The sequence below is a fragment of the Theropithecus gelada genome, chromosome 14, assembly GCF_003255815.1.
Source record: "Theropithecus gelada isolate Dixy chromosome 14, Tgel_1.0, whole genome shotgun sequence".
NCBI lineage: Eukaryota > Metazoa > Chordata > Mammalia > Primates > Cercopithecidae > Theropithecus > Theropithecus gelada.
This window is the reverse complement of record NC_037682.1, coordinates 70079519-70104317: the sequence shown is the minus strand read 5'-3', so window position 1 is coordinate 70104317 and position 24799 is coordinate 70079519. Positions and strand designations below refer to the sequence as shown.

General features: G+C 41.5%; 1 protein-coding gene across 1 annotated transcript in view; it reads left to right on the top strand.

Moving 5' to 3' along the window:
* ALG8 (ALG8, alpha-1,3-glucosyltransferase) overlaps window positions 1-21480 on the top strand; it is a 38354-nt gene extending 16874 nt beyond the window's left edge. The window contains exons 4-13 of the mRNA XM_025357599.1: window positions 2357-2466; window positions 4289-4356; window positions 9541-9667; window positions 9944-10047; window positions 11168-11288; window positions 14360-14499; window positions 16944-17083; window positions 19426-19523; window positions 19832-19904; window positions 21234-21480. Of these exons, the coding sequence (XP_025213384.1) occupies window positions 2357-2466; window positions 4289-4356; window positions 9541-9667; window positions 9944-10047; window positions 11168-11288; window positions 14360-14499; window positions 16944-17083; window positions 19426-19523; window positions 19832-19904; window positions 21234-21465 (1213 nt within the window). The 3' untranslated portion in view covers window positions 21466-21480. The remainder of the gene's footprint in view (window positions 1-2356; window positions 2467-4288; window positions 4357-9540; window positions 9668-9943; window positions 10048-11167; window positions 11289-14359; window positions 14500-16943; window positions 17084-19425; window positions 19524-19831; window positions 19905-21233) is intronic.
* Window positions 21481-24799: the final 3319 nt, after the last annotated feature.

Below are 24799 nucleotides of genomic sequence, written 5' to 3'. Positions count from 1 at the left end.
ATTCTAGTAAACTCAAGAAATTTCACTGAGTGCTTTTAGTTGTTTCCGTATGCTTTCCTTCATGAAGACTCTTCATTATTTTAAATTATGCTTATGTTTTAAATTTTTGTTTTATAACTTCTACTTATAAGTTAATTTTAAGTATTGAATACACATATATAGAATGTCTTGCACAGTGACTTCCAAGTACTAAGTTTCAGTTTCAGTTAATGTCAGTTTCCATTCTTTCCTAATTTTTTTTTTTTTTCCCAAGATGGAATCTTGCTCTGTCGCCCAGGCTGGAGTGCTGTGGCACGATCTCAGCTCACTATAAAACTCCACCTTCTGGATTCAAGCAATTCTCTTGCCTCAGCCTCCTGAGTAGCTGGGATTACAGGTGCACACCACCATGGCAGGCTAATTTTTGTATTTTTAGTAGAGACAGGGTTTCACCATGTTAGCCAGGCTGATCTTGAACTCCTGACCTCGTGATCCACCCACCTCGGCCTCCCAGAGTGCTGGGATTACAGGCGTGAGCCGCTGTGCCGGCCTCATTCTTTCCTAACTCTTAAGCTTGCTGATGTGATTGTGACAGAACAGTGACTAGTGTTCATTTAATGACCCTTGTCATAAATGGACCGTTTCTGTTTGTGAGGCCCTCTACACTGAACCCTTGCCCCAGTCAGTAAAGAGTCCCTTGGGAATGTCTTAACCCTTGCACATTCTCATTGAATAATCCCGTTTGAAACCCTTCCTTTCAATCTGTTTATGACCTGGCAAGAGTTGAAAGGGAAAGTAATTTTTAGTATACTCTTTTTAACTCAAAATGTTTGAATTCAGGCTTCCAGGGAAAGAGTATACCAGCACAAAGGGAGAGGAAATAGAATTCATTTCCATCTGCAAAGTAGAGGGAATAGTTAAAAAGATTGTTGAAAAGCCGGGCATAGTGGCTCATGCCTGTAACCCCAGCACTTTGGGAGGCCAAGGCTAGTGTACTACTTGAGCTCAGGAGTTTGAGACCAGCCTGGGTACCATGGTGAAACCCTGCCTCTACTAAAAATACAAAAATTAGCCAGCTCTGGTTGCCGAGGACTGTTGTCCCAGCTACTTGGGAGGCTGAGACAGAGGATCTCTTGAACCTGCGAGGTCAAGGCTGCGGTGAGCTGTGATTACGCCACTGCACTCCATCCTGGGCAACAGGCTGAGACCCTGTCTCAAAAAAAAAAAAAAAAAAAAATTGAAATCTGTGTGTCACTTCCCAGAACCAAGCATGATATACAGATTAACTTACTGAATTTTCTCAATGACCCCGTAAGTTTATTGCCTCTTCATGAGGGAACTGAGGCTCCATAGGGGAAAAGGAGGATACCTTTGCTAGTCCCCCTTTAATTGCATCTATTATTTGTTTTAGATTTATAATGTTAGAATTTGCCACTATTCAAATATAACACATTTTAAATATCGTCCATTGTAAAAACTTTGGAAAAGCACACACATGCAAAGTAAAAATGATTCATACTCCCCCACCTGTACTAACCACTATTAACATTTTGGTGTATGTTAGTTTAGTCTCTTTTCTGTGTTCGAATATAATTTTCATAAAATAAAAATAGGATTTTACTGTTTTGTCACCTGCTGCTGTTGTCACTTAGTAATATATCTCAACATTTAAATGTCATGCATTTTTACATAAGGGTTTTTTAATTATCATTTGGACCGTCAGGAGCTGCACATTTGCAGTTCTGTTCTTAATTTGGCTGGTATTATGTGATATATAATTTAGAGTGCTAAATCAGCCTGGTCTGCAGTTTCTACTCTTAAGGACTGAAATAATGTATGCTCTCTCAATTTTCAAAATCCCTACTTTGGGGTTTACATGACTTTTTATTTTTAATTTTATTAAATGAAGACTTTGTTTTAGATCAGCATAGCTTAGAAAAAGACATGGAATAGGCCCTGAGGTCCTTGTTTGTGCTACCCCCTTTTTTTTTTTTTTCTAGTGACAAGGTCTTACTATGTCTCCCAGGCTGGCCTCAGACTCCCAAGCTCAAATGGTTCTCTCACTTCATCTTCCTGAGTAGCCAGGCACCTGCCACCCTGCTCAGCTTGCTGTGACCTTTTTAAGAAATCAAGAATGGCATGGACTCTGGGATGCCAGGGCAGGAGGATCGCTTGAGCCCCGGAGTTTGAGATCAGCCTGGGCAACATAGTGATACCCTATCCCTTCTAAAAAAAGAAAGAAAAATTGGAAAAAAAAAAAAAAAGAATGGCACGTAGTTTGTCAGGAATGACTAATGTATCATAGTTTACTCTGCAGAAGTGATGTTCCAGTGAAGAGCAAAGTTGTTTCTGTTTCTTTCCTAATGTTTCAATGTAGGTGCTGTAAATGCATTGATGGAAAAAAAGTGGGTAAAGAACTTACAGAAAAGCCAAAATTTATTCTATCAGTATTACTTCTGTGGAACTTCGGGTTATTAATTGTGGATCGTATCCTTGATATTCTATGTACTATTCCCTTACTTATTCTGATATATACTAATATAAGATTAATGTTTTCTGTAATAATGATTGGAGATGTGAGTTGCTTCTGAAAATGGGTGTGGGGTGGGTTAGTAGGCTCACTTAACTGTGTGGTCTCTGCCCAACTTCACTGGACTCTGAGGTTAGAGTATTTCATTTCTGAAAAATTAGTGGGATATGTGAGAACCAGCTAAATCATCAATAAAACAATGTACTGAGATTGTGAACTATTTTTATATTAATCTGATATATATATTCAATAGTTTTATAACACGTTATTCCAAATACCTTTAATTGGAAAAGGCATATCACAGTGTGCGTGTGGGAATGGTCAGGCATTCGTGCTTTTCTACCATCTTGGCTTACCACATATTAAAAGGCAAAGTTTTTAAATTCAAGGCTTCTGAATGTAATTAAAATCCTCATAATGGACGCTAATAGTTGCAATTTTCATAAAGGTAGCCTGGTGTGGAGGAAAGCACCCAGACTCTGGTTTCAATGTAACCTGAACTCAAATCTTAGTTGCCATCAGCAGCTTTAGGACCATGAATGGATGAATGTCTCTGAGGCTTAATCTCTTAATCTCTAAAGTATTTCTAAAGAGGATAATTCTAAATACCTCACAGGTTCATTGTGAGGCTTAATACATAAGATTGTATATGTCCTATAAACAATGCAATGCTGCATGCAGGTGGCTTTACTAGCAGTTAGGTCCCTTCCTTTCTCATCCCTAATTCTAAAAAACAAATAAAAAACTTCTTGCCTCTTAGCTGTGGGGCCTTTAAGGTAGAAAAGGTAGGAAAAACCTGGGAAAGTTTTGTTTTTCTTCTTAAACATAAATTTCTTTTTAAATGAAAAAAATATATATATTTTAAATCATCATCTAGTCTAAGATGTCATTGAACATAAGTTTCTTTCCTTTTTTTTTTTCTTTTTTCTGAGACAGTCTTGCTCTGTCACCCAGACTGGAGTGCAGTGGCACAATCTCAGCTCACTGCAATGTCTGCCTTCTGGGTTCAAGTGATTCTTGTGCTTCAGCCTCCCAAGTAGCTGGGACTATAGTTGTGTGCCACAAAATCTAAGTTTTGTATTTTTGGTAGAGATGGGGGTTTGCCATGTTATCCAGGCTGGTCTTGAACGCTTGGTCTCACGTGATCTACCCATGTCAGCCTCCCAAAGTGCTGGGATTGCAGGTGTGAGCCACCACGCCCCCACATGTAAGTTTCAACTAAAGATTTGACTATGGTGTTTGCTTTGGCAAAATGGGAATGATACAGAGATTAGCAAAACTAAAAATATGTATTTAGGCCTGGTGCAGTGGCTCACGCCTGTAATACCAACACTTTGGGAGGCCAAGGTGGGGGGATCACAAGGTCAGGAGTTCGAGACCAGCCTGGCCAACATAGTGAAACGCTGTCTCTACTAAAAACACAAAAAAATTAGCCGGGTGTGGTGGTATGCGCCTGTAGTCCCAGCTACTCAGGAGGCTGAGGCAGGAGAATCGCTTGAACCCAGGAGGAGGCGGAGACTGCAGTGAGCCAAGACTGCGCCATCGCACTCCAGCCTGGGTGACAGTGAGACTCCATCTCAAAAAATATATATATATATATTTAAAAAAAAGATTTGACTCTGTTTATAGAAAACTTATTTATGAGCAGTCCACATTAGTAGTAGTATTTTTTGTCTTTAATTTTGCTGTTAAAGCATTTGGAATTTCTATACTCCATCAGCTGGTATAGTTCATTATGAATTTGATATCCTCTGTTGTCTTTCCTTGACCTAAGTCCAGATATTCATTTTCAGTACAATGGCTTTTTATTTGGATTAATGCTACTCTCCATTGCACGATTATTTCAGGTAAACATAATTGTTAAATTAGATTTTTTCGCTTTTAGATAAGTTTTTAGATTGTAAAAGGAACAGTGTAGTGGGTGATGGGTAAATTTATTTGACTGTTTTGAGTTGCCAAGTGCTATAGACACTTTTATTGGGTATTTCTCACAAATTCCATGTTCACTTTTGACTGTGATTTTCTTCATTTAACAGATAAGAAAATTGTACTCCAAAAATTTATTAGCATGTGGCAGGCCTGAATTAAATTGAGTTTTTGTTTGTGTTTTGAGACAGTCCCACTTTGTCACCCAGACTGGAGTACAGTGGCGCAATCTTAGCTCACTGCAACCTCTGTCTCTTGGGTTCAAGCCTCATGAGTAGCTGAGATTACAGGTGCACACTACCACACCTGGCTAATTTTTGTATTTTTAGTAAAGACAGGGTCTCGCCATGTTGGCTGGAACTGCTGACCACAAGTGATCCTCCTGCCCTGGCCTCCCATAGTGCTGGGATTACAGGCGTGAGCCCCTGGGCCTGCCCTAAATTACATTTTCTTTCTTTTCTTTTTTTGTTTGTTTGTTTTTTTTTTGAGACTGAGTCTCGCTCTATCACCCAGGCTGGAGTGCGGTGGCGCGATCTCGGGTCACTGCAACCTCTGCCTCCCAAGTTCAAGTGATTCTTGTTCCTCAGCCTCCCAAGTAGCTGGGATTACAGGCACCCACCACCATGCCCGGCTAATTTTTGTATTTTTAGTAGAGATGGGATTTCACCATGTTGACCAGGCTGGTCTCAGACTCCTGACCTCAAGTAATCTGCCCGCCTCAGCCTCCCAAAGTGCTGGGATTGCAGGCATGAGCCACCACGCCCGGCCCTTAAATTACATTTTCTTTGTCTGGTTGGGATAATTTATGTATAAATGAAATCTCTAGCAGCAGTCTTTACAATATAATAACTATGATGGTGGTACTTTACTATCAGCAGCATTAAGATTAATGTAATAGAAGGGGATTTGGAATCAGAAGAACTGTGTGTAATCCTGACTAATGTTAATGAGCTATGCAACTCAGGGCTTACTCGAATACATGGGTACTTAAGATTACATACATTCCATATATCTTTTTTTTCCCCCCCCCAACGTCTCGCTCTGTCACCCCAGGCTGGAGGGCAGTGGCGCTATCATGGCTCACTGCCTTCTCAAACTCCTGGGCTCAAGCAATCCTCTCACCTCAGCCTCTTGAGTAGCTAGAACTACAGGTGCACGCCACCATATATGGCTAATTTTTTTTCTTTTTTTTTTTTTTTTTGGTAGAGAAGGGGGTTTCACTATCCAGGCTGGTCTTAAACTGCTGACCACAAGTGATCCTCCCACTCTGGCCTCCGAAAATGCTGGGATTACAGGCAGGTCTTGAACTCCTGGCCTTGAACAATCCTCCTACCTCTGCTTCCTGAGTCTCTGGGATTACAGATGTGTGCCACCACACCTGGCATACATATATCTTATTGAGTAAACTTTAGAACCATTCTGTGAAGTTGTTGGAATTATTATTCCTCCTATATAGGAGGAAATCAGAAATTCAGATTTCGGGGCCATCCTTTTGTACATGGAATCAAAGTCTTTGGGAATGGGGCTTAAGAATCTCTAAGGAATTTTGATACACCATCAGGCTTGGGAACCATTAAGTGAAGGCAAGTTATTTAACCCTCCTAGCCTCATTTTCTCCATAAAATGAAATTTACCGCTACATTCTTAGTTGTAAAATGGGGCTACTTACCTCACAGGGACATTGGAAAGATCAAATTTGATAATCTAAAGTTCTTTGTCAACTATAAATGTCTGGATAAACTTTTCTCTTTTAACCATAAAAAGCCACATAGTAATTAGAATATAATTGGTGTTCAGTGAATATTTGTTGGATGCTTGTTGAACAAGTAAAATTTGACTATGGAATCAGCTAGACCTTACCCAGATCTTAAATAAGTTATAAAATTGAAGAGAGACCTGGAAGCATTCCCACTCTTTTTTGTTATTACTCCTAAAGCTACCTATTCTAGACCGTACCTGATGAGAGAAGGAACCTGGCCTTTCATGGTCCCTGTGGCAGTTTCCCCTACAGAACATCAGGACTGTTATCTCATTTAATCCTTCCAAAATTCCTGTGAGGTAGGTAGATTTCAGACTTCTTCTTTTTTTTTTGGAGACAGTGTCATGCTGTGTCACCCAGGCTAGAGAATGCAGTGGTGCAGTCACAGCACACTGTAACCTCAACCTCCTGGGCTCAAACAGTCATCCTGCCTCAACCTCCAGTTAGCTGGGACCATAGGTGCACACCACCACACCAGGCTAATTTTTGTCTTTTTCAGTGGAGATGGGGTTTCGCCATTTTGCTCAGGCTGGTCTTGAACTTCTGGGCTCAAGCAGTCTGCGCATCTCAGCCTACCAAAGTGCTGGGATTTATAGGTGTCAGCCACCGCACCCAGCCAAAGTCTTACTATAACTTCTTAGTTACAGTAAGCAGCTGGTTTTGTTTTGTTTGTTCTTTTTTTTTTTTTTCTTTTTTTTTTTTTGGAGACAGAGTCTTGCATTGTCACCCAGGCTGGAGTGCAGTGGCCGTGATCTCAGCTCACTGCAACCTCCACCTCACGCAATTCTCCTGTCTCAGCCTCCTGAGTAGCTGGGATTACAGGCGCCCCACCACCACGCCTGGCTAATTTTTTGTATTTTTAGTAGAGACAGGGTTTCACTATGTTGGCCAGGCTGGTCTCGAACTCCTGACCTCAAGTGATCCACCCGCCTCGACCTCCCAAAGTGCTGGGATTACAGGCGTGAGCCACTGTGCCTGGCCTTTGTTTGTTCTTTTTCCATCACAATACCTTTAGTTTTCCTAAGTAGTGTTAGGATCAAGTGCCTTCAGCCTGATAGTGCTGGTGCCTTCAGCCTGATAGTGCTATATAAGTTACCTAATCTACAATATAAAATTTAATTGATATTTTTGGTAGCATAGCATCATATATATTTGTTCATGTTCTCATTCCCAGCCTTCTTTGGAAATCAACTTCAGCTATTCTGAAACTGTGAGGGGTGAAGGTAATTTAATTCTCTGGGTTCTAATTCCTAGGTGAGAATTTGCAGTCTGTTATTACTGATGACATGTAGGATATGATCTCAGCATAAGGCTTAGTACTTGATAAATCTTTGTTGGAATAATGAATTTATGAACACACTATGCTCAGTATAAAAGCTAGCTGGGCTGGCGCAGTGGCTCATGCCTGTAATCCCAGCACTTTGGGAGGCTGAGACTGGTGGATCACTTGAGGTCAGGAGTTCGAGACCAGCCTGGCCAACATGGTGAAACCCCATCTCTACTAAAAATACACAAAAATTAGCCAGGCGTGGTGGTAGCACCTGTAATCCCAGTTACTTGGGAGGCTGAGGCAGGAGAATTATTTGAACCCAGGAAGTGGAGGTTGCAGTAAGATGAGACCGCACCATTGCACTCCAGCCTGGGCAACAAGAACAAAACTCCGTCTCAAAAGCTAGCTGGAATCACTTGCCTATGTTTTCCTTATATTGGTTATAGAATATTTACCTTGGGCCAGCCATGGCGGTTCACGCCTGTAATCCCAGCACTTCGGGAGGCCAAGGCGGAAGGATCACTTGAGGCCAGGGTTTGAGACCAGCCTAGGCAACAAAATGAGATCCCGTCTCTACAGAAAATGAAAAAATTAGCCAGGTGTGCTGGTGTGTACCTGTGGTCCCAGCTACACAGGAGGCTGAGGCAGGAGGATCTCTTGACCCCAGGAGGTCAAGGCTGAAGTAAACCAAGATCAGGCTGTTACATTCCAGCCTGGATGACAGTGAGAAGAAAAAAAAATTTTTTTTTTTTTTTGAGACACAGTCTTGCTCTGTTGCCCAGGCTGGAACGCAGTGGCAAGATCATGGCTCACTGTAGTCTCAACCTGGGTTCAAGCAGTGCTCCCACCTCAGCCTCCCAAGTAGCAGGGACTACAGGCGCATGCCACCATGCCTAGCTAATATTTGTATTTTTTTGTAGAGACAGAGTCTCACTTGTATTGCCCAGGCTGTTCTCAACTCCTGACCTCAAGTGAGCCTCCTGCCTTGGCCTCCCAAAATGCTGGGATTCCGGGTGTGACTTTAAAACATCTTATTATAGAACATTTAAATCATACAAAAGTAGAGAAAATAGTACAATGATCTACACACACACGGATTATTTTAAAACACATCCCAGATACTATATTTGTATTTCAGAATACATCTTTAAAAGTAGGTATTTGGCTGGGTGCAGTGGCTCATGCCTGTAATTCCAGCACTTTGGGAGGCTGAGGTGGGTGGATCACCTGAGGTCAGGAGTTTGAGACCAGCCTGGCCAATATGGTGAAACCCTGCCTTTACTAAAAAATACAAAAATTAGTCAGGTGTGTTGGCACACACCTGTAGTCTCAGCTACTCGGGAGGCTGAGACAGGAGAATTGATCGAACCGAGGAGGCGGAGGCTGCAGTGAGTCAGGATTGTGCCACTGCACTTCAGCCTGGGCAAGACAGAGCAAGGCTCCATCTCAAAAATAAAAATAAAAGGTATTGTTTATTTGTATTATTTATTTATTCATTTTGGAGACAGGGCCTCACTCTGTCACCCAAGTTGGAGTGCAATGGCGTCATCATGGCTCACTGCAGCCTCTGCCTCCTGGGCTGAAGCAGATTCTCTTACCTCAGCCTCCAGAGTAGCTGGTGCTACAGGTGTAAGCCATCGCGCCTAGCTAATTTTTTTATTTTTTTGTAGAGACAGGGCCTCCCTATTTTGTCCAGGCTGGTCTTGAACTCTGGGGGTCAAGCAATCCTTCCTCCTCGGCTTACCAAAGTGCTGGGATTACAGGTGTGAGCCACCACACTCAGCCTAATTTTAGTTTTTTTAATAACCTTTTTGTAGAATAATTTTAGCGTTCCAGAAAAGTTGTAGAAATAGGACAGAGTGTTCCTATATACCCCTCACCCATTTTCCCCCATTACCACCTTACATAACCATGGTACATTCATCAAGACTAAGAAAGCAATATTGGTGCATTTGAATTTCACCCATTTTTCCTTTAATGTCGTTTTTCTGTTCCAGGATTCAATCCAGGATACTACATTATTGCATTTCATTTATCCTGAATTTTAAAGTGATATTTCCCTTTTAAATCTCCTAGAAAAGGCATATGGAAGGAGCATTTCTCTTTGCTGTTCTCCTACATTTCAAGCACATCTACCTCTACGTAGCACCAGCTTATGGTGTATATCTGCTGCGATCCTACTGTTTCACTGCAAATAAACCAGGCAAGTTTTGGTGATAATAGCAAAAACATTTTCGATTTTTTCCTTACTGTGTTGACTTGGTGGCTTGCTTGATAAGAAGGTTTTATGGAGCACAGCAGATACCTCAGCGGCTGATCCCGTAAGCCCTTTACCCACTCTCGCTTTTCTGTGCTCTTGCCACATCATGAATAGATTGGTGTACTATTGTGGGATACTTCTAGTTTTAGCACATGATATAGGTTATGGTTAATGTTCCTTTCCATCTTCCTGGTTACTGATAATGTTCCTCTTCTGTAGATGGGTCTATTCGATGGAACAGCTTCAGCTTTGTTCGTGTTATTTCCCTGGGACTGGTTGTTTTCCTAGTTTCTGCTCTTTCATTGGGTCCTTTCCTAGCCTTGGTAAGCCTTTTTTTTTTTTTTTCTATTAATACATGTTCTTTGTTGGTGTTTAGAAAACATAATAAAGCCAGGAATATATAAAATAAGTAAAAGCTACTTTTTTCTTAGTCTTCCTACCCAACTTGACTCCCCAAAGATAGGGTATTATTCCTTTTTTTTTTTTTAAAGATGGAGTCTCGCTGTATTGCCCAGGCTGGAATGCAGTGGTGTGATCTCGGCTCACTGCAACCTCCACCTCCTGGATTCAGGCGATTCTCCTGTCTCAGCCTCCTGAATAGCTGGGATTACAGGCGCATGCCACCACGCTTGGCTACTTTTTGTATTTTTAGTAGAGACAGGGTTTCACCGTGTTCGTCAGGCTGGTCTCGAACTCCTGACTTAGGTGATCCACCCACCTCAGCCTCCCAAAGTGCTGGGATTACAGGTGTGAGCCACCGCTCCTGGCCCAATAGGGTAGTATTCTTTCAGACATTTTTGTGCACATTCAAATATGTATATATGTATACATGTATATGTTTATACGTTACACATACACAAACACAGAATTGATCTTCATTATTTGTATATTCTGTCCTTGTAAGTTTACCTACTTGATAAAATGTATTTGTAACAAAATCAATAATTTTGTAGTCTTACATGGACAGCAAACATTCTAAAGTGCATAGAATTTAACAGATGTTCAGATATTTTCTTTTTTCCTCTTCTTCCCTGCCCTGAAATCAACTAATTAATTTTAATTCTTACTAAAACTGAAATGCATCACATCTTTCGTAGTCTTCCCAGCTCTCCCCTTCACCCTAGTAGACATGGATAAGCTACAGTCTGTGTTTTGCTTTGTAGCTTGTAAATTCTTCCATTATTATACTTACAATAGTACGGACTGGTATTCAAAGTATTTTTGTGTATATTGTCCCACTGGAGAGTGGACAAAGTGAGACCAAAAAAGGTTCTGTGAACTTACATTGTGGTGAGCATACAACCACTTACTTGAAGGAATAGAGACTAGAACCCAGACCCCATAACATTCTACACACTATACCATAGAGAGTTCCCTAGTTCTCTTTTTGAATTTGAAAAAGATTGATGACTGTTTAATCAGTTTCATTTCTCTTTTCAACAGAATCAGCTGCCTCAAGTCTTTTCCCGACTCTTTCCTTTCAAGAGGGGCCTCTGTCATGCATACTGGGCTCCAAACTTCTGGGCTTTGTACAATGCTTTGGACAAAGTGCTGTCTGTCATCGGTATGGTAGCGAGCATTTTTAACTCAGACTCTGAATATTGAAAGGACTAGGCACGTGGAGAAATGGAAGAACCTTTGTGTTTTGAATGTGGCCGAATTGTTTGTTCTCCAGTCCTGCACTTCAGCCTTCAGGATGAACAGGGGGAGCAGTTCTTGGGACTGAGGCTTTAGTGCAATAAACAGACTGTTTTCCTTATAAAAGCTCCTTGTGGTAATGAGGTTACTGATCCTTTCCTGTGGAAAAAGTAAAATATTTAGATACTTTATAAAGGTAATTTTTGCCTTAATTAAAAAATTATTTGGCAGCAGCAGTTAACCCTACTTCCCCCCCACCCACCATTCCTATTCAAACCCCTACTTATTTTTAGAGACAGGGTCTCACTGTGTCAGCCAGGCTGGAGTGCAGTGGTGTTGAGATCATAGCGCACTGCAGCCTTAAATTCCTGGGCTCCAACAATCCTCTTGACTCAGCCCCCTGAGTTGCTGGGACCACAGGTGCATACTACCACACCTGGCTGATTTTTAAATTTTTGTTTTTTAGAGATGAGGGTCTCACTGTGTTGCCCGGAGTGGGATCAAACTTCTAGTCTCAAGTGATCCTCCCACCTTGGCTTCCCAAAGTGCTGGGATTACCAGCACAAGCCACCATGCCCAGCCCACTCCACTTTTAAACCTAAACATATAAGAAACAAGAAAGAACAATATGTAAGTTGTGACTGTGGGTATTAAACCAATAAGGAAAATAACCCTGCATTTTAACATGAGATGAGAAGAAATGAAAAACCCAGGCTATGCTGTTTAAAATTTGGGTTATAATGAAAAATAAGTTATGCTTTGAGATGGTTCTACTAAAAATAACTCACTCTGGGTAACACAGTCTTTCATTTGTGAATACAACCTAGCTTGGTGGGAAAATGGCATGATCAAGAGTAGTGGTCAGCAAACTTTTTCTGTAACTGGCCAGATAATATTTTGAGCTGTGCAGGCCACACCCAGTGCATGTGTGTATGTGTGTCTGTGTCTGTATTTCTGTATGCACACATTTGTTTAAAACTTTATAAAAGTAAAAACCATTCATAGCTTCAGTGCTATACAAAAACTGGGCACAGGCTAGATTCGGCCCTTGGACTCCAGATCTGGAATCTGATGACTTGGTTTGGAGGCTCACCTGCATAAATTGCTATCGCAATGTGTGGCATTGACAAGTCATTTGCTTCCTTTCGTCTTACTTTCCTCACTGTACGAAAGGCATGCTAGTACTTTACGTGTTCCCATACGGTGTGTTGTGAGGAACAGAAGCAAAATTTAAAAAGTACTAGGTTATCAGCAGCAGGGACTTTGGAGCCAGACAAACCTGAGTTCAGTTTTACCACCTATTAGTTGTGTGACTTTGGGCAGGTTACTCCATCTCTGTACCTCACGGGGCTAAAAGTAGTAAGTGCAGAGCCCTGGGCACATGATAGACACTCCATGCATGGTGGCCACTCTTACTGTTTTTGATAAGTACTTGGAGGAAATCATACACTGTGTATGTGATGACCTATACATTGTGTCACCATGTTGCTCACTGTGAATCTAGCTTTGATGTACATGGCATTCTTACAGAGTAATTCCTAACATTTATATTTCAAAAACAGCTTTAGACAGCCAGCACAGTTTGAGGTACAAGGGTCAGTTGCCTTGTCTGAGTCTGGAAGCTATACTGTACCTCACTTGTGTGTCTGTCTCTTTGAAGATGTTTTACTTGGAAAGTCAGTGTCAGAGTTAGACAACTTTGTTTTAGGGAGATAGTTACTAGCTGTAAGAGAGAATCAGCAGGCCAGAGGGGAAAGGGGAAGAGGTTAGTAAGTAGAAAATATTTTGGTAGTCTACATCTTTCCCACATTGCACTCATTTTGACTGGCATTTGACAGGGCCCTATAGGGACTCAGACTGTCCCTGTCTGTCCTATTATCCAGAGCTTGTTGAGGCTTGTATTGTCATTCTCTGAATTGATTTATTTAATAACCAAGTATTTATTGAGCTCCTATGTACTGGGGATAGAAATAACTCATCATCATTCTTGCCTTCAAGGAATAGAGTATAGTAGAGGAAATGAGCACATAAACAAGTGCAGTGCCTTGTGGTGAACACTGCTAGAGTGAGCTCGCTTGGCTGGGCACGTTGGCTCAGGCCTGTAATTCTAGCACTTTGGGAGGCAGAGGTGGGCAGATCACCTGAAGTCAGGAGTTCGAGACCAGTCTGGCCAACATGATGACACCCCGTCTCTACTAAAAATACAAAAATTAGCCAGGCATGGTGGCACATGCCTGTAATCCCAGTTACTGGGGAGGCTGAGGCAGGAGAATCACTGGAACCTGGAATGTGGGAGGCAGAGGCTGCAGTGAGCCTAGATGGTGCCACTGCTTTCCAGCCTCTGTCTCTGGGTGACAGAGTGAGACTCCAGCTCAAAAAAAAAAAAAAAAAAAAAAGTAAGCTCACAAGAAAATCAGTTCTGCTTATTGATTTAGGAGCTTTCTCAGGTGATTGAATTAGAAGTTCATTTGGCAAAGGGAGTTGCCTAAGCAGAGGGATACAGGTGTTAAGAGTGGTATATTGAGGACCCACAGTTATTTCATTGTGGCCAAGCTGCATTTAACAAAGTAGAGATGAGATTGGACAGGTGGGAAGGGGCAACAAGACCATGGAAGACACTGGATACTATGTTTAGGAATACAGGGTTTCTCCTATAGGAGACGAAGGATTCAAAATTCCTTCATGACATGCTCAGATTGTTCTAGAAGCTTGCTTTCAGAGGTGAGAGCAGATTACCATTTGTGCCACCTGCTGGCAAGTTTCCTATAAGCTGCTCAAATTCCCTGTTCCAATGCAAAGAGCTGCTTTATATATTACAATCTTGAGACCAGAGGCATTTTGGGTAGAATAGTATAGGGCTAAATTCATGAAAGCTTAGCTTTGAAGCATCAATAAGACTTAGTAGCTTACTTTTTTTCCTCAAGGAATTACTTGTTAATATATGGTATCTCGCTGATAAAGATAAAAATAAAACAAAACAAAATGTCTGTTTAATAGGTTTGAAATTGAAATTTCTTGATCCCAACAATATTCCCAAGGCCTCGATGACAAGTGGTTTGGTTCAGCAGTTTCAACACACAGTCCTTCCCTCAGTGACTCCCTTGGCAACCCTCATCTGCACACTGATTGCCATATTGGTAAGAACTCAACAGATGGTACTCATTTCTTAAGTTTTCTCTGCTTTCCTTTTGTCTGGCTGATTAAATTTCAACTTTCAAGCTCTTCCAACTGTAGGATAAATTTCATGCCTGTAATCCTTCTGCAGATTGAAGCATTTCCTAGCAATTCTTAGAGTAACTTTGAACACCATAAGGAAGGATTACCAGTAAAGCCTCTGTGAGAGATTCTTGCCAGTGGCTGTTAGACCATCTGTTCACCCTGGGGGAAGGGAAAAAGAAAAGCCCAGGGAGGAAGAGGCATGGATCATGCTGCGAAGAAAAGAAGGAAATGTTTGTGGCAGGGACATCCAGATTTGGTTTGTTTTTCTCATCCTTAGCTAAATCATCAAAATTCCAAATGTATCTGGACAGTGTGGATATTTTGTCTTGATGGTGATAATGAGTTGAGAGAGTCGACAGTGGCTTTTTGAACCTAAGATGAGTCTAATATGAGTAAGATGCTCTTAGAGGCCTCATTCTAAGTACTTGAGAAATTTTCGTTTCTAAAATTTCATTAGTGATTACAGTGACTTCAATTTCATGGTATAATTTTAGTAGAATTCAATATAAACAACTCAATCGTTTCGATAATTACACTCATCTTTAATTTTGGTTTCTGAATGTTTCAAACCTGCTAGCAACCACCTGACTCCACTTAATTACATGGCAGTACAGGTATGTAGATAATTAAGCTCTGTTGGCCTGTTTGTTCACAGATTTTAATTGAGGTAAAACGTTTTTCCTAAAATTTCAGCCTTATGAGGTACATATAGTTTCTATGGCTTTCCAGCCCATAAAACTAGATATTTGTTAATATGGTAAATCTCATTTATTGGCTCAAAAGTATCTGTGGACTTCTGTAGTTTGACCTATTAGGTTCATTAATAAGTGAACTATTAGTAAACTATGAAGATATAGTAAGTTGTTAGACGGTATATCACAGAACTTAATTATTAACTTTGATAGTATAATTAATTTTTTTTTTTTTTTGAGACAGAGTCTTACTCTGTCGTCCAGGCTGGAGTGCAGTGGTGATTCTCCTGCCTCAGCCTCCCGAGTAGCTGGGATTACAGGCGCCTGCTACCGCACTCGACTAATGTTTTTGCAGTTTTTTTGTTTTTGTTTTTGTTTTTTGAGACGGAGTCTTGCTCTCTCGCCAGGCTGGAGGGTAGTGGCGCGATCTCAGCTCACTGCAACCCCCACCTCCTGGGTTCAAGCGATTCCCCTGCCTCAGCCTTCTGACTAGCTGGAACTATAGGTGCACGTCACCACACCCGGCTAATTTTTTTTTTTATTTTAGTAGAGACAGGGTTTCACCATGTTGGCCAAGATGGTCTCGATCTCCTGACCTCGTGATCCACCCACCTCGGCCTCCCAAAGTTCTGGGATTACAGGTGTGAGCCACCACACCCGGCCTTTTTTGTAGTTTTTAGTAGAGACGGGGTTTCACCATCTTGGCCAGGCTGGTCTTGAACTCCTGACCTCGTGATCCACTCACCTCAGCCTCCCAAAGTTCTAGGATTACAAGCATGAGCCACCACGCCTGGCCAATTTTTTTTTTTGAGACGGAGTCTTGCTCTGTCACCTAGGCTGAAGTGCAGTGGTGCAATTTCAGCTCACTGCAACCTCTGCCTCCCGGGTTCAAGCGATTCTCTTGCCTCAGCCTCCAGAGTACCAGGGAATACAGGTATGTGCCACCATACCCAGCTAATTTTTTTTTTTGTATTTTTAGTAGAGATGAGTTTCACTCGTTGGTCAGGCTGTTCTTGAACTCCTAACCTCAAGTGATCTGCCTGCCTGGGCCTCCCAAAGTGCTGGGATTATAGGCATGAGCCACCATGCCCAGCCAGTAGAATTAATTTTAATGAGTTAACGATATACATCAAGGCCAGGTGTGGTGGCTCAAACCTGTAATCCCAGCACTTTGGGAGGCCAAGGCGGGCAGATCACGAGGTCAGGATTTCAAGACCAGCCTGGCCAACATGGTGAAACCCTGTCTCTATTAAAAATACAAAAATTAGCTGGGCATGGTGGCATGCACCTGTAATCCCAGCTACTCGGGAGGCTGAGGCAGGAAAATCACTTGAACCCGGGAGGCAGAGGTTGCAGTGAGCTGAGATCGCGCCAGTGCACTCCAACCTGGGCGACAGAGCGAGACTCCATCTCAAAAAAAATATATATATATATACACACACACACACACACACACACACACACACACGTCAAATGCCAATTTTTTCTGAGTTGTTGCTTTTATGTTAACTTTTGTTAGACTGTGCACAAAGTGATCAATGATTTGGTTTCATGAATTGTCTAAGATCTGCTGTCTCTCAGAGATGATGCAAATTGTATTCACCTGAACTCTGTTTCTGTAAAGTTTATTTCAAATGATACTGAAGTTTATCTTTGCCTGTTGTTTCTAGCCCTCTATTTTCTGTCTTTGGTTTAAACCCCAAGGGCCCAGAGGCTTTCTCCGATGTCTAACTCTTTGTGCCTTGAGCTCCTTTATGTTTGGTTGGCATGTTCATGAAAAAGCCATACTTCTAGCAATTCTCCCAATGAGGTAAGCAGATAGCTCAGCCAGTGAGCATTTCGGCATATTTCACAATGTTCCTATTTTCTATTTGCTCTGTCCTTTCTGGTCATGTTCACCAGGATAGGCAAAAACAAAGATGTATAGGAACAGATTTCCTTCTACTAGGACAGGACAGAGATGCTTAACTTGGGATTCTTGGACCCATGAAGGTAGGCAAAAATGCATGTACTATTTCTGTTTCTGCCTTTTTGGAAAGAAGCACTGTAGTGATTAACTACCATGAAAGCCGGCTTTTAGATCTGATCATTGAGGGGCAGTATGTTACAGAAAAAGCCTGGGCTGGCCCGGCGCGGTAGCTCACGCCTCCAAAGCTCAGCACTGTAGGAGGCCGAGGTGGGCATATCACGAGGTCAGGAGATCGAGACCATCCTGGCTAACATGGTGAAACCTCGTCTTTACTAAAAATACAAAAACTTAGCCGGGCGTAGTGACACATGCCTGTAGTCCCAGCTACTAGAGAGGCTGAGGCAGGAGAATCACTTGAACCCGGGAGGAGGAGGTTGCAGTGAGCTGAGATTGCGCCACTGTATTCCAGTCTGGGTGACCGAGCGAGACTCCGTCTCAAAAATGAAAAAAAGAAAAAGCTTGGGCTTTGGCGTCATCCCGTCTAAAAATAAGGTTCCATGGTTCCTTGTTAAGTGTTGTTAGTCGAAGTAAGGATTTAGTCTCTTCTGGAATAATACCTGATACTGTACTACATGTCAGATTTTACAGAACTGTTTTTGTTTTGCATTCTTTCTTTTGAGCCTCACAGTAATCTTTAAGATAAAGGGCCAGGCATGGTGGCTTACATCTGCAATCCCAGTATTTTGGGAGGCTGAAGTAGTGGGTCACTTGATGCCAGGAGTTTGAGATCAGCCTGGCCAACATGGCAAAACCCCATCTCTACTAAAAATACAAAAATTAGCCAGGCATGGTGGTGTATGCCTGTAATCCCAGCTACTTGGGAGGCTGAGGCATGAAGATCCTTTGAACCTGGGAGGCAAAGGTTGCAGTGAGCCAAGATGGCGCCATTGCACTCCACCCTGGGGCAATAGAGCGAGACCTGTCTCAAAAAAAAAAAAAAAAAAAAGAAGATAAAATAAATGGGTATTATTCCCTTTTTTTTTCTTTTTTTTCTTTTTGGTAGAGACAGGGTCTTGCCATGTTGCCTAGGCTGGTCTCAAACTACTGGGCTCAAGCAGTCTTCTACCTCAGCCTCCCAAAGTGCTGGGATTGCAGGTGTGAGCCACCAAAACAGGCTTATTCTCTGTCTTAACATCTGAAGAATCTAGGGCTCAAAATGTCTGTGACTTATCCAAAGTCACACAGGTCACAAGAATTAGAGTTAGGACCTGAATCTTATGATGTTGAGTCTATGATCTTTTCACTATGCCATGCTAAAAAAAACCATTTTAAATGTAATAGTGTCCAATTTAGGCATAGTTGAAACCCAATAGATAGATAAATGGTAATAATAGCCTTTTTCTTGATATTTTTCTTAAATCTTGAGAAATCATTTAAGCTCTGAAAGTACATTAAGCAAATTTGTCAGGCCAGTATATGGCTTGTCTGGGTTCATTTAGTAGCTTGGAGTTTCCAAATTAAAAAGTAAAGCAAAAACTTAATGTCTTTAGTCTGAATTCACACCGAACACCAGCAGGTCAAGGGCATTGTCCAACAGATGAGCTATAGGGTTGGAAATGAAACTCCAAGTCCTGTTTCCCTGACTGCCACCAGTAGGCAGCTCCCAATCCCACAACATTCCCGTCTTTGGAGAAGGCGATTACTCAGGGAAGCAAGATTCTTTTTTTTTTTTGGAGACAGAGTCTCGCTCTGTCACCCAGGCTGGAGTGCAATGGCATGATCTCGGCTCACTGCAACCTCTGCCTCCCAGGTTCAAGCGATTCTCCTGCCTCAGCCTCCTGAGTAGCTGGGATTACAAGCGCCCACCACTATGCCCAGCTAATTTTTGTATTTTAAGCAGAGACGGGTTTTCACCATGTTGGCCAGGCTGGTCTTGAACTCCTGACCTCAGTTGATCCTCCTGCCTTGGCCTCCCAAAGTGCTGGGATTAGAGGCATGAGCCATTGTGCCCGGCCAGAAGCAAGATTCTTTTATGATACCCCTGATTCAGTTTGATACATGCTATTGATTGCTTAAAGTTTCCTACTAGAAAATTAATATTCTCAACTAAATTGAACTTGTGGCAAAATCATCATGTTCTTTTATGCCTAAGCCAGTTCTAATGTAATAAGAGATGCAGTTTATTTAAGCTATTTGCAAGTGTAATATCAGTTGTTGTTTTAAGAAATTATTTTTATTTTTAGCCTTTTGTCTGTGCAAAAAGCAGGAGATGCTTCGATTTTTCTGATTCTGACCACAACAGGACATTATTCCCTCTTTCCTCTGCTTTTCACTGCACCAGGTAAACAGCTTCTTTTGAGAAAGATATATTTGACTATCACACCCTTTTCATCGAGGCCTAGAGATTAATACATCTGATTTAAACAACCCTAAAATCTCTTGGAAGGAGAGAGATCATTCATCTTCTTAAATAAAACCTCCAATTTCCCCTAATTCTCAGCATCTCTGGATGTCACAAAAATGTAAAATTAAACTTAAAAAACATTATTAGCATTATATAGCTGTGTCAGTGTGCTTATATTACTTTCAGCATCATGAGTCTTTCTCTCATCAGCTCAATTATCTTTTTTTTTTCTGTTCTTTTAACAGAACTTCCCATTAAAATCTTACTCATGTTACTATTCACCATATATAGTATTTCGTCACTGAAGACTTTATTCAGGTAATCCAAAAAAAAAGTTTAAAATTATACTTACTGTTGTGAAATGTTTACACCTAAATGGTCAGATAAGCTTTTTAAATTTTATTTTTAAGTTATAACAGTAATATGACAACATTACAAAAAACATTGGTAAATAGAGGGAGAAATCACTCAATCCCATCACTCAGGCGAGACAACATAGTTTGTGTCTTTAGTTTGGGGGATTATTTGAGGAAGACTACTTAAAATAAAATCTTATATGAAAACTCAAAAACTGAATGTAAAATATGCTTTATGAATAAAGCTATTAAATACAGATGCATATGGAAAAAACCAGAAGTTACTATGGTTTTTTTGTTTGTTTGTTTTTTTGAGATGGAGTTTCACTCTTGTTGCCCAGGCTGGAGTGCAATGGCGTGATCTCAGCTCACCACACCCTCCGCCTACTGGGTTCAAGCAATTCTCCTGCCTCTGCCTCCCGAGTTACTGGGATTACAGGCATGCGCCACCATGCCCAGCTAATTTTTGTTTGTTTGTTTGTTTGTTTTTGGAGACGGAGTTTCATTCTTGTCGCCTAGGCTGGAGTGCAATGTCGCGATCTCCACTCACTGCAACTTCTACCTCCTTGGTTTAAGCGATTCTCCAGCCTCAGCCTCCTGAGTAGCTGAGATTATAGGCATGCGCCACCAACACGACCGGCTAATTTTTTGTATTTTTAGTAGAGATGGGGTTTCACCATGTTGGCCAGGCTGCTCTCGAGCTCCTGACGTCAGGTGATCTACCCACCTCGGCCTCCCAAAGCGCTGGGATTACAGGCGTGAGCTGCCGTGCCTGGCTAATTTTGTATTTTTAGTAGAGACGGGGTTTCTCTATGTTGGTCAGGCTGGTCTTGAACTCCCAACCTCAGGTGATCCATCCACCTCGGCCTCCCGACGGTCTGGAATGACAGGCATGAGCCACTGCACCTGACTGTGTGCAAATTTTTACTACAGAATTATAGGTGGAAACTTTTTCTTTTCTAAACCGTATGTAATGTTAACTATAATTTTTTTTTTGAGACAGAGTTTCACTGTTATTGCCCAGGCTGGAGTGCAATGGCATGATCTTCTGCCTCAACCTCCCAAGTAGCTGGGATTACAGGCCTCTGCCACCCTGGTCGGCTAATTTTTGTATTTTTAGTAGAGATGGGGTTTCTCCATGTTGGCCAGATTGGTCTAGAACTTTTGACTCTGGCCTTGGCTATAATAATTGACAACAAGACAGTGCAGATGGGGAAGCTTTAGCTAGGAAATGTTTGCTAAACTAGGATGACTCATCTAAAATCAGACTTTTCTATCCTTTTTCCTTCAGAAAAGAAAAACCTCTTTTTAATTGGATGGAAACTTTCTACCTGCTCGGCCTGGGGCCTCTGGAAGTCTGCTGTGAATTTGTATTCCCTTTCACCTCCTGGAAGGTGAAGTACCCCTTCCTCCCTTTGTTACTAACCTCAGTGTATTGTGCAGTAGGCATCACATATGCTTGGTTCAAACTGTATGTTTCAGTATTGATTGACCCTCCTGTTGGCAAGACAAAGAAACAATGAATAAAGGAACTGCTTGGATGTGTGCCAAGCAATTATTTCATGGGAAATTAACCAGAACTTGAAGAAAGTTGCCAGTGGCATCAGCCATTCGTAGAACTGTTTAGAGCACCATTCTTCCTCACTTATTCTTGCCCAGCCTAGCAACCTGATTGTCACCATGGTGAGAAGCCATTAGCCCTCCATAAGCACTGAAACACATCTGAAAAAAAATCTCGCCTTTCCCTGTTAAAATTGTCTGAGATCATTCAGACTGCTGTGCTTGCTCAAGCCAAATGGGGAGTCTGATTAACTGCATAATTACTTGTAGCCTATGCTAACCATTGTGAGGATATAGAATCCTGTGCTAAGGAAATAGAAATGAAATGCCATTTTGTATGCACAAAAAAACTTCTGGATTGTTACCAGCTGCTACATTTTCTTCTTGACAGGTACACAGGCAGATGGTGTACTGTCCCCATTCTGTACACCTTGTTCCAGATTTTTTTTCTTTGAAATTATACAGTGACAATACTCACAAAGCCAAGGGGAGTAGTTAAGGTACTGGTTTGGCCAGGCAGCAGAAACTACAAACCACAGCTACTTTACATTGATTTAAAGATATCTCGTGCAGCTCATTTATTCTGACAGCAAGCACTGCAGTTTTTATAAGGTGGCCACTTAAACCTTTCATCATGTGCAGGAACTGAAGTGGTTTTTGCAGTCTGGTTCTTATCCTTTCCCTTCCTTAAGAGTACTTGATAAACGCTTTTTATCTAGGACCCCAATTTGCGTAATATCTGCCACACATTCAAATTCAGCCAACATTTATCTAGCCAACAGTAGGAACTTTCACCATGTTATTTTATTTCTATTTTATTTTTCAGCCCTCAGGCAGAATTCATACATTTTATTTACCCATTATCCGCTAAGATCAGAGAGACTCCAAGGTCAATGGCATTCTGAGATGGAATCCAGCTATTCCATCTCTTCCGTCTACTCCATTTTCTAAGACTTCTTTTGGGTCTGTTATTGCAGAGACAAAGATGGGGATCTTGCCAAAGGGGGAGGGAAGTGTAGCCCCTCTAACCTATTTTCCTTCCCACAGTCTCTTCTCCACCCTGGGTTCCATCTGGCCTAACAGCTTCAAACTCCCCATGTGCCATGCTGTCTTGTACCTCTGTTCCCTTTCATTCGTGCTGCTTCCTCTCCTCTCTGCTGACTTTTCTACCCTGTCATCTGATTATATGAACCTCTTCAAGATTAGCTTAACTGCTGCCATGTCTATGAATATAAAGGCAGAATGGTGTAGTGATTAAGAGTAGGGGCCTTAAAGTCATATGGCCTGGTTGTAAATCTTGCCTCTATCATTTTTTTTAAATCTGTAGGCAGGTTATTTAACCATCTTTTATCTGAATGTTCTCATCTCTAAAATGATTACATAAAAGATTTAGAACACTGCCTGATTCATTTTAAGTGCTCAGTCAATAGCATTGCTGTTTATGTGAATCTTTTCCTATCCCTCTACCTTCTTCACTCCCTCCCAAGAATTGAGTTGCTCCCACTGTGCCAGGAGTCTGCTGATACCATTAACTGCTGTAATACTGTATTATGCTTGTTTACCTTTTTTCCCCAGGAGACTAGCAGTTTGAGAGCAGAAGACCACACTTGTCTTCATAGCCCCAGTTTTTAGCACAGTTAAATGAATGAATGAAGCACACCAAACAAGCCATGATTAAAACCTAAATATTTTACTAGTACAAGCGTAACATAAAGGACCAGCATAGTTCCTCACATCTTTGCTGTTGTCCAAGCCAAAAAAAAAAAAAGTAGAAGATGAATTTGGATGCATTTCAACATGACCAAATTTACTTTGTTGGTTGTTATTCTGAAAGTGATGTGATGTCAGAATGGGAAGAGCTCATCTACTGTAGAGATTTCCAGAATGTTCTGTGGAGCACTGGAGGTTCTTCAGTGTTGCCTCAGAGGCCCTGGGCTCTGTGCATAGTAAATCGCTTTGATCTCTTTCATATATTCACGTGGCTTCATATACATTTTCATTTGACTTCAAAGTCCAAATATAGTCTTAAAACAGTTCAGCTGAGCACAGTGACCCACACTTGTAATCCCAGCACTTTGGGAGCCTGAGGCAGGGGGATCACTTGAGCCCAGGAGTTCAAGACCGGCCTGGGCAACATAGTGAGACCCTTTGAATACAAAAAATCAAAAAATTAGCCAAGCGTGGTGGCACATGCTGTAGTCCCAGCTACTCAGGAGACTGAGGTGGGAGGATCACTTGAGTCCTGGAAGTCGAGGCTACATGAGCTGTGATCACACCACTGTATTCCAGCCTGGGGAAGTAAGCAAGACCCTGTCTCAAAAAAAAAAAAAAAAAAAAAAAAAAAAAAATTTCAATGTCTTGTATTACCAGGAGGGAAATGGCTCCAGACTGAAGAATACCTTGTTGGTACCAACACAGACTAGAATCTAGACTTCTTATCTACAGCCCAGGATTCTTTTATTCTTTTCCAAGCACTATACTTTGTAATCATATTTTAAAACTTTACAGAGATATGGGTGGTTTTCAACAACAAATTCCTAAATTTCAGCAGTCAATAAATGAACTGCTGGTGGCGTCTGGTGGCTCATAGCACTTTGGGATACCAAGGCAGGAGGATCACTGGAGTCCAGGAGTTCAAGACCAGCCTGGGCGACATAGTGAGACCGATCTCTACAAAAATAAAAATTAGCCAGGCATGGTGGCCTGTGCCTGTAGTCTCAGCTACTCAGGATGCTGAAGTGGGAGAATCACTTGAGCCCAGGCAGTTGAGGCTGCAGTGAGCCATGATCCTGCCAACGCACTCCAGCCTGGGTGACAGAGCGAGACCCCATCTTAAAAAAAAAAAAGGAAATGCTGTTTCAAAATATTTTGAAATCTGGAATTAAGCAAAATTTAAGAACAAGATAATGTTATCAAAATGTAAACAAATAAGATACATAACTCATTTCTTACCTACTACTTAATGTATATGCAATGTGCCACAATTTAAGAAGATAAAAGAATAGGTGGTAGGACTTTGTGTTCTTGATCACTGTATCTTTCCTCAGGTGGAGGCATAGAGCCAGAACTGGGCAGGAACTATTGGGAGGATGTGCTGTCTTTCTAGCCCAACTCTGGTATAGTGTTTCTTGTTAATGACTTCCACCCTGAAACTTTGTGAAGGAAGCGCTCAGTATCAGAATTGCCCCCTAGGTATAGCCCATGCAGCTTCTGTTTGCAGTTAATAGGAAAGAAAACATGCCAATAAAATAATGACCTTTGAAAAAGATGTGTTTATTTTTGATTAAAATGTCAATT